The sequence below is a fragment of the Periplaneta americana genome, chromosome 17 (genome assembly GCF_040183065.1).
Source record: "Periplaneta americana isolate PAMFEO1 chromosome 17, P.americana_PAMFEO1_priV1, whole genome shotgun sequence".
In the NCBI taxonomy this organism is placed as follows: domain Eukaryota; kingdom Metazoa; phylum Arthropoda; class Insecta; order Blattodea; family Blattidae; genus Periplaneta; species Periplaneta americana.
In genome coordinates, this window is record NC_091133.1 from 64076007 (window position 1) to 64088778 (window position 12772).

At 33.9% G+C, this 12772-nt stretch overlaps 1 protein-coding gene across 3 annotated transcripts in view; it reads right to left on the reverse strand.

Moving 5' to 3' along the window:
* The window catches only part of LOC138693010 (lachesin-like), a 1307565-nt gene that overhangs the window by 125974 nt on the left and 1168819 nt on the right, over positions 1 to 12772 (reverse strand). For all 3 annotated transcript variants that reach the window (XM_069816522.1, XM_069816520.1, XM_069816521.1), the window contains one exon: positions 797 to 925. In XM_069816522.1, coding sequence (XP_069672623.1) covers positions 797 to 925 — 129 coding nt within the window. The remainder of the gene's footprint in view (positions 1 to 796; positions 926 to 12772) is intronic.

Below are 12772 nucleotides of genomic sequence, written 5' to 3' on the forward strand. Positions count from 1 at the left end.
GCATTGGTTTCAAGAGATAACTAATGGCCTATAATCAGGCAGCGAAACTTAGCGCGCGATGTGAGAGAGGAAGGTGAATCCAGAAACTGTGTTCTTCTACTGTGTACAATCAATAGAAGGTGTCGTGGGTTGTGTCCCTTGAGTTACTGTGCCTTAGTTGTACCTAAGACGACGTCACTCACCGGAGTTGTTTGTTGTTTACTTCCTTTGTGTTGCTGTTGACTAGTAGAGACCACAGAATATTTGTTTGTATAGTTTAATTACTTTAATTCAAACATGATGGATTTCCTTTATTTTTAATATTATAGGTGTAATATTGTAATTATTGTAAGTCCATAGTTCTGATGTATAAAAATAAGTTTTAAAACAAGGTTCTTTATTTTTTCTAAACTCATCTTTTTTTGCCTGTCCGGATTAAGCGAAGTCCGGCTTATCGGGGTCCGGATTAAAAGGTTTTACTGTATCTACAATTACAAATGAATATGTTTTCGATCTAGTATTAAGTATACTGTATTAGGCTACTTACAGTGAACATTCACCATGATCCTCTTTACCTACAATTATAAATGAATATGTTTTCGATCTAGTATTAAGTATACTGTATTAGGTTACTTACAGTGAACATTCACCATGATCCTCTTTACCTACAATTACAAATGAATATGTTTTCGATCTAGTATTAAGTATACTGTATTAGGCTACTTACAGAGAACATTCACCATGATCCTCTTTACCTACAATTACAAATGAATATGTTTTCGATCTAGTATTAAGTATACTGTATTAAGCTACTTACAGTGAACATTCACCATGATCCTCTTGCTCACTGAAGGTGGGACGCCATTAGAAGCGATACAAAGATAGGCACCCATCTCAGATCTCGTGATTTTGGCTAGTTTTAAGATCTCTCCTTGGTACGTTGAAACTGCAAAAGAGAAACAAAAATATTCTTATAATTTATTTAATATTTACATACAAATGGCTCTTAGAGAACCCGGGCGTTCATTGCCGTCCTCATATAAGCCCGCCATCGGTCCCTACCTTGAGCAATATTAATCCAGTCCCTAGCATCATATCCCACCTCCCTCAAATATATTTTAATATTCTCTCCCCTACGTCTCGGCCTCCCCAAAGGTCTTTTTCCCTCAGGTCTCTCAACTAACACTCTATATGCATTTCTGGATTCACTCATATGTCCTATATGCTCTGCCCATCTCAAATGGAAAGATTGGAGAATGCTGGGTTTGCAGTAAAAGACCTGCCCTTGGACAAAATACTGAATGAATGAATGAATGAATGAATGAATGAATGAATGAATGAATGAATGAATGAATGAATGAATGAATGAATGAATGAATGAATTTGCATACAAAATTGTTTAATGCGCACTTCCAAATCGTTACACTCTTCTATTCAGACAAAGTAAAACGGCGCATGTATTCTCGAGAACAGAAGAGACCACAATTTCATAAAAATATTGTATTTCAAAGTAAAATATTGTACAGATACTTTATTTTGACTTTCGTAACAAAGAATAGGACTGTCTTAACAGCAATTTAACATTTTTATTCCCTTCCCTGTTGGCAATAAAATTGGTACTATCTGTGCTAAAAACATAGAGATAGCTGTAGATTTTTACAATCTGTGACAGAATGTGCAGGGTAACAAAGAAAATGCTTTTACCAAACATAATAAATTTTCTCAGAACGAAATCCTTTTAAGGAGACGCCTCTTAAGGGTAAATGAATTTTGTCTTATATCTTCACTCAGACTCCAGCATTAGAAGCAACCAGACAGAATGGAATGGGAACCTTATTCCAGTCAACTTCACATATATTTTTCACTTTTACTGCACGGAAATTTATATTTTCGGTGGTAAATGTATAAACGAAGCCTTCTGGTGAAATCCATACGTGTACGGATAAAAACATAAGAATTAAATTATAGTAAAATATTCATTTTGCTTCCTTGCATAATATTATACAGGGACATCATTTTATTTTACTAATATTTCTAATATTAACCTGGCTATACATTTGGATTAACGGTTGAGAACCGGAAACACCGTTTTCTACCCCCTTCCACGGCTGAAGTTCGATTATACTGGCGTAATACAAACAAATCACTTTACTAGCTATAGGAGGGAAGAAAAATAGTTATCCGTTTACGTAAACTAGGAAATATCGTGATTTTGAGTTCGATAATTTTTATTAGGTTTTTGTTTAATCAAAATACAGTACTGTATTAACAATAAGTGTTTTTACTCACGAATTGAGCTATCTATTCGAACGTATTCATTATGCAGTGTATATTATACTGCCTACAGTACATTATCGTACAATATAGAGAATGAAATTAAATTAAAAAATAATCATAATATGGCTATTTAAACACATTTTTGAAAATAGACGTCGTTCATTTCAATACAGGCTTCAATTCTTTTGTGCATATTATCGTACTATAGGTTATTGCACCTAATTCCATTTGCCAGTTTCGGCCTTCGTACTAGTAACTCATGTTGAAATATTTCTGTACTTACCCTATAAAAGAGTACCTTATGTACAGTAAATTCAATCTTCACTTCTGCCCGATCCGAAAAGATAAAATTACTCAAACTGTCCGTGCAAGTGGTTTTGTCGCAGGGTCGTAGAAAGGGGGGGGGGAAATCACGTCACAGTTAATTACTTAACGAGGCCCTTTTATTTAAGTTATTTTAAACAGTATTATAATATTACGTAGATGTCCAATTCCTAGCAGAAATTAATATTTTCAGAAAAGAACTGAGACAGCCCAGCCACTAGCCTTTACAAAGGGGCAAGTAGAAACGAGTGGGGGAAACCGGGATGAGACGCAAGCAAACGGACGACAGTACCTGTGCGAAAATATGATTCAATACTGAAAGCTCGTCACTGGAAAATGCGAACATATTTCTGGAACGTACTATACTTACTAACTCAGTACTGCTTAGTATGACCGCATACGCGGCCTTGGTTCTGTGTGGAGAACGGTTGGAAGTTTACTAGCAGAGAGGGTGGGAGTGAAGTACATTAAAAAATTCAGTTACAATAAAAATTGAAGTAAAAATAAAATGTTGTCCCTGTATATGTAGATTATTTGTACACATGATTTCGTTCTAAATGGTTAAAACAGTACAAGAGAATTATAGAGAAGGCACTGCAAATTAATTAGAAATGACGCCGATTTTAATATAAGATAATCTTATGTAAATATATAATATAATATAATATAATATAATATAATATAATATAATATAATATAATATAATATAATATAATATAATATAATATAATAGCCTATACAACGTAACACAACATAGTAGATAACATCACATAACATACGAAGAGCACAGGGGAAAAACTAGATAAGTCCAAAATTACTGATTTTCTGTTTTAGATATCATGTAACAGCTCAGGTAGTGTACAGCTGTCAGAAAAAAAAATGGCCACACTCGTGAACAGCGAATATTTTCTAATTCCCTCTCAGATTACGGTAATGTTACACGATACATGCGCTTATAGAAGCAGTTTTGGAATTATGATGTTGAGCCAGAGTCATTCAAAATCTGCGTCTCGTAGAGCAGCGGTAGAGTGTTCACTTAATGATTCGAAGATTGTGAGTTCGAGCCCTGTTTAAGTTATCATTTCGTTTTATTACCTTTCGTTAGCGATATAAATAATATTCAAGTTATCATTTCTATTCTGTTATTTTTCCTTATCGATATAAATAATAGGCCTATTCAAGTTATCATTTATTTTCTGTTATCGTTCTTTAGCGATAGGCCTATAAATAATATTCAAGTTACATTTATATTCTATTATTGTTCTTTAGCGATATAAGTAATATTCAAGTTATCATTTATATAAGTTACTGTTATCGATCTTTAGCGAAATAATTAATAGTTATCACTTATATATCGTGTTATTGTTCTTTAGCGATATAAATAATATTCTAGGTATCATTTATATACTGTTATCACCATTTAGCGATATGAAAATAATATTCATGTTATTATATATATTTTGTTATCGTTATTTAGCGATAAAAATAATAGCAATTTAATGTTAACGTATACATAAAAAAAGAAAATAGAAACACAGCTGAAATGAAATTTATAATTCTTTTTGATTCGTTAGAATGTATACACATACGGACAAAAATAAGAATATGCCGATTAGAGAAGAATTAAATGTATTTTCACTAAGAGAAAAAATAGATACCGTTAAATGAAACTGGAAGGAACATAAACTAAACATTTCAGAATCAAGACTTCCTACAGTTCTCCTAAATTACAAACTAATAAAAAGTAAATTTCCTGCAAGACCTAGTACAAAATAAAAAGATGAATTTAACTCTTGAGATCGGAATAAATCTTCAAATAAAATGAAGAAAAACATTATTTCTAAACTTGACAGTCAAATATAAAGCACGGATTTTTCATACAGTTCGTAGATATATCATGTTAATTATTATTTAATTAAGGGACAAATTTTACTCTTTTGTCATGAGAAGATCATTCCGGATTGTTAAAAAAAATCTGTGAGTAATCTAAATGTATTTATAACAAGATGCGAGATACAGATATATCTGTTCTAAAATTTCAAGTTAATTTACAAAGTTGCCAAATGACTTTTGGATGAGCATAGCGTTCACTGATCTCTCTATCTTCTTCACTGTCATTCTTCTCTCTTTAGCAAACTCTCAGAGTGACATCGCCTAAATTACCTAAGGAAAAGAATTTAGGTCATTGTATTTCGCACAAGATTGAGAGTAATATATAACTAAGCTGTTAATAAGACAGACCAAAATACTGCGAAATAGGATCCTACTGCTTTCCGATTGTTAATTGGAAATAGAACGGGAAGGTGTTGACAATTGTCTGTAAGTTAGGAAGCACTTTAAAGTTTCCTTGCCTTCTATCCCTCTTATCTGTAACTGAACTGCATGACAGCGAACAGGTGATCAATTATTCGAGAGTTTCTCCCGAAGTCCGGAGTTATCCTAGATAGTCCCTCACACTTTCGATTCTCAGTTTGCTACACTACTAATGACGACGCTTCTGAATTGGTAGCCGACAAAAAGTGAAGACATTACCTTTATTTCGCGTTTTTATATTAATGTCTACAATAAAATTTAAAGAAAGCATAACACCGTTACCACTGTCATCATCACCATTAAAATTACCTCTGCCAATATATTAGCATCACTCTTACCTTGCCATTACCATTACCGGCAATGTAACTTACCATCACAGTCAGCACGGCAGCACCATGCAATTAATATTAACTGTTACCATCACCATCAGGACCACCAATGCAATTACCATTAATTGTTACCATCACTGTCAGAATCTCCAATACAATTATCATTACTGTAATTGAGGCCATTTCCGGAAGAAGGGCACATAAGACAATATGATGATTCGAGTAATCCTAGTTTAAAGATTTTGTTTCAATTTATTTCAATGAACACTTTATTCTTGCATACAAGAATAAATTAATTATATATGTAGAATATCATTATGAACCCACTTTCACAATACAAAGCATTTTTATCAATATATTTCTTTTTAAAATATTATTTATTATAAGCCATTATGCGCCCTTTTTCCAGAAATCAGTCTAACATCAGTTTTAGGCTGTTTGAAGCTATAGTTACAGTGTTGTTTGAAATATTTTAAGTTACGTAACTCATTTGGAGCTTTTTACCTGTATCCTCTAAGAATTTCTTCGAGAAAAGATCGTACAGTATTCTGACACTTAGATTTGATCTTCGAAATACCTCAAAGAAGATTTGTGTCAGCAGTAATGGCTTTCTTGGCTGGGAATTGTGCTTAGGCGTTCTTCTAACATTTGCCAAATATTAGCCTCTATTTTCTGAATGTTTGCCTCTTCCCTCCACAGATGAATCATTGGCCAGTGTTTTATCTTGACTATTACACTCTTACTACGTCATATTACTTTTGACAAATAAAACGGTACGAAAGGACGTATTTCAACCAATCATGGCTGCTTATCGCACAATTTTATCGCGTCCCTAGCATTTGTTTAATTTTATCGCGTCCCTAGCATTTGTTTAATTTTATCGCGTCCCTAGCATTTGTTTCATTGTTTGCCAACATTTGAAACTGCGCTGGTCTGGACGTCAAAAATATATATAAAATTACAAACCACTCCAGTCGATGCACAGCAGTTTCAAATATGACTCGCATTGGCATTCAAGAACAAGAATTAATAAAAATCACTGATCATACCTATGCATCTTCTGAAATCCGATTTACAAATAAATGAAGAGCATCATTCGGAAATCCTGAATAAGTTGAATACACCATGTAGGCCTAAATCAACGAGTTCCACTTCTATTATGAACACGTCCAATATAACATCAATTGAACCACCAACCACATTCAAATTTGAAAATTGTACATTCAATAATTATTCCTTTTAAAATTATTCATGTTTATTTTTTTATGTCATCGTCGTTAATTAAAACTTTTCTAACACTTGTGTATATGTAGTTAGGTTATGTTATAGCTTCTGCTCTGAGAGGATAAAAAGAACTTCTGCTATATGATATTATGGATAGTCACGTATCAGAGATTGTTTAATATTAAGATTTATTGAACAGTAATCATTACAGTGTCTGTATAAAGACACACTGCCATCTAGCATGCATCTAGCGTAATATTTGTAATGTTGAGATGGTACAATAATACATTTGAAGAGAGTTGTATTTTCGTAAGTCAATTAATATTTTATTGTATTGGACTACTTCGTTACTTCTAATCTTTATATACTTTCTTCTAATCGTGTAATAGTCAATTAAATCCCACTCGAGTTTTGATTTTCTCTAGATAAATCAAAACGTCTAGTGAGATTACTGTTGAATAACTCTGATGGCCGGTTTGTCCAAGTATTGTTAGAACACTTAACGACTGTTAAACCTTCAACAGTTTGTTAAATACAGTTTCTCCATTTGTTCAACACCAGTTTGGCTTAACAGATTCTTAACCGTTTGTTAACTTTAAATGTAGGATTTCAGGCCGTTAACTCATTTAACAAACAGTTAAACATGGCGGATAACACCACAGCTGTTCAGACAAAAGTTGTGAAAATAACATGTTATGTTTTTCTTTGAGGAATGTTTAGAGGAAGGGCCGGTTTCACCAAGCTTAAGTAAATCAATCCAAATGAAACATTAACTAGTACTGAACATTAAAATATTTACACGAATATGTTTATATGTGCGCTGTCTCCGTAGATATCAAGCCGAGCAGCTATATGCGCCTCGTCGCGCTGGTTACGTCACGATTCTCCGACGGAGCAGTCAGTAGCGAGTTGGCTTGTCATCCTAGGGGCCTGTGTTCGATTCTCGGCGATACTTTTTTTTTATTAACGTACCGGTAACTAATTTTTATACATGTTACCTTTCTTCATTTTTTTAATTTTGTGTATGAAACGAATTATTTCGCAACTCTGGCTCCACTAGGAGAATTTAAAAAAACTCTTGGGAGATCAATTTTCTTCCCGAAATAAAACAAAGATAAACAAACAAATTAAAGAAAAGTAAAAGAAATACACATGTGGATCTAATACATTGTCCACATGCCATCGGCGTCTATCACTGCCTGGCATTTTCGGGACATTGTGTCCACCAGTTCGCGGAAATAGTTCTGGTCCTTAGCGAAATCTTCCCAGGTAGCCAGAACTTGATCCCAGAACTGATCTGGATTTTGAGGTGGGATGTCTCGATATTTGTAAATCCTCCTCTTTTTCATGCTTTTCCGTGAACTGTCTTTGAACGTTTATGGCGGTGTGCGCGGGGTGATTATCCTGCTGGAAAATTAAATTTCCATCGGAAAGAAAACTATTATAAATTCCAAGAATCCAGCTCTTTCGCTTCTGTTTTAAAGCCAGTGCAAACATCGCTAGCTATAATATAATTCTAATAAATCAAAGTTAATATACCAATTAAGTTTTGTTATGTTTGAATGCACATTATTTATTAATTTACTAATATTTCTTAGATACCGGTATGTAGTTATAATAATCACTTTCATGTCATAAAATAAAACTCAGTTGTATGTTACCTTGTTGACTAGTTTCAGTTTTGTCTCAGCCGTTTTTATGATATTCTAACCTATGGTCAGTTTCTTCTAAAATTTTGAGTACCGGTACCACGATCTTCGTGACGCGGTATCTTTTGTGAATTTTTGTGTAATTCAAATTTTCAAAATGATCGGTTTTTAAATGGTTAACATTATTTCCATCTGACTCTTAAATTTCGAGCAGTTCCAGATATAACAATTCTGCGTCGAAACGTTCCGCCATTTTATATTGCAACTAATGAATAATTAAAAATTTAAAGACGGAAATTTCTATCACTAAATTTAATGATAGTTTTACTGGTTCGTTAGGCTAAAGATGCTTGGTGAGATATGAAAATGATTTAATGAACCAATAAATACATTAATGAATCATTAAAACCTTAATGAAGTTTTGTGAAACCGGCCATAAGACTGGTAATTTATAATTTAAAAGATATTTTGGAATATTAATATAGGGAAGATAATCTTTATAAGTCAACTGATTATCATACTGACGCTTATTTCGATGCTGAGCTATTATCCATTTAATATTGAGGAAATGTGCTATCTCAACGTGGCAAGAAATTGAAGTCAGATTTGAATATCCTACAAACAGAAATAGACCACTTGTTCCAATTCACCAGCTACTATTAACTCTAGATTCTATGTTACTGGCTCTTCAACTATAGCCGATGTCAATAGTGCTTCAAAATACGCAGTGAGTAAATAATAAAATGTTTCAGCAGCAATTGCTTCTTTAGGACTAAATTACATATAATTTATACATGGACCTGAATTAGAGAATTTTATATCATACGGAATTCTCCTCGGGGTTTTGTGTACAGTTGACTACACGCACGCACACACACACACACACACACACACACACACACACACACATTCATGTAATTATTGTCACCTGGTGGTCATAATGCTGAGATTTTTCCAAACAGAAATTCATATTTAGCATTATAAAATATAACCACACTTATAATAATAATTATTATTCAATAGTAGCCAATGCAACTTTCATTTATCAACTCTCTGTACTGTATGAATCATGGCTACTGTAACAGGTTACGATTTTCCACATGTTTCATGACTTACTCTACAGTACAGAATTTAAATAATATCAGCCAATAAGAAGTTGTCGTATATATGCAAAATCATTACCAACTGCTGTTGAGTAGTTAGAATAGTATTAACGACAGTTAAAGTTAAGTGTTGGTTATTTTAAACAAAATTATGTTGGAAAAATGGAAAACATCTTAACAAAACGTTAAAAATAAACCAGCTGTTAATTTAACATTTGTTAAGCCAAATTAAACATTACTTGGAAAAATTGGCCATTAGTCTTTTAACTGATACCTGACCTAGCTTTAATATCAAACCACAACAATATGGAGAAAATATTCCCCAAATATTTTCCCTGAGTTTATTTGGATTTCATGTTGCCTTCCGAGTGTGTGTATTTGACTTCTTCGACATATATTGGCTTAAAAATGAATCCTGTATTCCTTACCCTGATCACTACAGAACGTTCCAAAAAGCTCTTCTTGCTTCCTGATAGGTACTTTGAGATAGCATTATTCTTGACAACACGATGATACTGCTGAAAATGTTGTTTCTTTTATGTCAATTCCGTTGCTTGAAATAGGTCTGACCGCTCTGCCGTTTTCTCTTCTTTTCTTTCTCTTGTTATTAGAATTGTCATAAGATAGTCTTCTTTTTTTTTGCCCATTAGTATGGTAGGAATAGAACGGCTATTGCACTAACAACCGCAGCCTGAACCTACTGTACACTTGCTGTATTAGCAATGAATCTGAACAACTTTACGCTCACAAAGAAAATGCTCTCCCGACCTCTAGCGTTGAGATAATGAAATACAATTTTGGTGGAATGATCTACCTAATATAGCGGTTACGTTTAAACAATTTCCCGAAAAAGGGCTTACAGGACTATAGGCCCATCTTCCGGAAATCGCCTCAATTGTTACCATCACTGTCAGAATCTCCAATACAATTACCATTAATTGAGGCGTTCAGAGCTAAAATGGATCAAGTCCATGAGACGCAATTTTGACATAATAGAACTTTAAGTTAACTTGCTCTAGTGGATTATTTAATTTCAATAGCAATAATTTTATTGCTCCATTTTCATATTCTAGTTATAATAGTAACAAATAATAATAATAATAATAATAATAATAATAATAATAATAGAATAACAGCAACGGATATAATAAAAAGATAATAATACAAATTAATTAATTTATAATAATAAAAGAAAAATATTAACAATAATAAAATAATAACTGTAAGATTGATAAAATAAATATAAAAACCATTTAACTAGAGTTAACACAACTTATAAGCATTATAATAAAAATGTATACTTTTTCCAAATGTCAAAACTAAAAATGCTGATGTAAGATTCATGGAATATCATAAATGAAATGAAATGTAAACGCATATCTCTGCAATATTCTGAAATATTTTTTTTTACCCAACCGCAATATGTTGTATATACTTTGCCTTAAGAAAATTAAAATTTCACCTCAAAGGCGACCATTTTTGTGTTACGAATATTAAACAGTTACTGAAATTTTATTCTGAATATCCTTTCTCTTAACATCGGAATACTTGTACATATTTTGAATAACTATAAAAAAGTCAACATAAGTCGCAAAAATTTAACTATAGTCATATATAAGCAGTATAAAAGAGAATAAAAGAAAAAGAAAGTACCGGTAATCTAGACAAAGATTTCTTACTATATTTTAGCAGTAATTTAGAAGTGTAATACTCTTCAAAATGAGGAAAGCTCTCCAACGATTTTTATTAACGCGTGACAGACTCTGAAAACAGAATTGCCAACCTCTAAACCTATTCTTCGTGTTGGATTTCTGAATATTTTATGCAAAGTGAGATTATTAAATAACCAAAGTGTGAGGGGGGAGGGACGAGGAGGGGATGTTGTAATCATTATCTATCGAAAATTGAATTCCCGTCTGAAAGGAAAGGAAATCAGTAGCTGATCAGGTTAGTATTGGGAATTGATTCTGCATGGGAATTGTTTATTTTCCAGCCTAAAAAATGGCTCTTTCGTTCATTGCAGCTCTGCGATATGAAGGAGACGCGTTGTCCTAGCAACCGAACTCATCTCGATGCATTCCGCACGACCGCCATATTAGGTTGAATCGGTAGATTGCGGCGGCGGCTGCAGCTTGCGACTCGATGGTTCTGACCCCCCACGAGTTCATTAAGCTGTCTTTCAGATCTGAGGGGAGGGTGCCGAAGAGACACCCAAAACGTGAGGGTGAAGACAAGTGAATCTATGCCCCCTTTAGTGCTAATAAATATGCCCAAAGATGTAGAAGTATTTCTAACACTATGGAATATAGAGTTTCATACCTCGAGCTAGTAAAATAGCTTCGGAAATAATTTACGAAAGTAATATGTGCTTTTCGACATACAATATTTTACTGGGAGTGCGATATGAAAGTGTTGGTGTAAGTATAATGTAGGAAATGGGTGAGAATGATGAAGATGAGAAAGAGATAAGGGGAAACCCGGTGCCAGCACGTAGCCTACTCCTATCGAATTAGCACCAAGAGGGCCGTCAGGCTCAACGTGCCGATCCGACGGACGAATCACTATCAACAGTGACATATATCTTCTCTTCATATGCACTGAGGAGAGATTTGGGATTTAACCCAGGAATACTGGTGAATAATCTAGTGATCAGAAGTTGTCTCCTAGTTCCGAGGTAGAAATTTTATACGAAAATTTCTTACCCCACCGGGAGTCGAACTCGGAGTCAGACGCGCTATCACAGAGCTAACTCGGTGGACTTATATCTAAATATACTTGATGGTTGTTATTGTTATTAAACTAGTAAATAAAAAAGTAACGAACATGATTGATAAAGAAACTCACTGCAGGATTAGGAGATCAATATTTGATATCGGGAAGATACAACAATTTACCTCGAGTATGTGAGTTCCCGCAAAATACAAGAGAGTTGGTAACTAATAAGCTACACTGGAGGGAACGTGTAAAATGTATATCAGCAAACCGTTAAGAAAACAAAATAAAGGATTTACTATTGCAACCCCTGCAAAATGATCTTTATAGTGTCTCAGAAAGACATAGAGGGATGATCAGTTTTCATTGCAGTTGGAACAGTATTATTTTTTATTTTAGTGGGTTATTTTACGACGCTTTATCAACATCTTAGGTTATTTAGCGTCTGAATGAGATGGTGATAAAGCCGATGAAATGAGTCCGGGGTCCAGCACCGATAGTTACCCAGCATTTCTTCGTAATGGGTTGAGAGATAACTCCGGAAAAAACCTCAACCAGGTAACTTGCCCCAACCGGGAATCGAACCCGAGCCACTTGGTTTCGCGGCCAGACGCGCTAATCGTTACTCCACAGGTGTAAACTTGGAACAGTATGATGCAAAGTAGAGGACGATTATGGTGATAATGAAAGCGGAACCGAGTCTATACAGGGTGTATCTAAATTGTTATAACAAACTTTGGGAGGTGATTCCTACTGTCATAACAAATGAAAAATGTCCTATGAACATATGTCACAATGGATTGTTACTGAGTTACATGCTAAAGCGATACAAAACGTACAGTGACCATAAGCAGGAGATGCT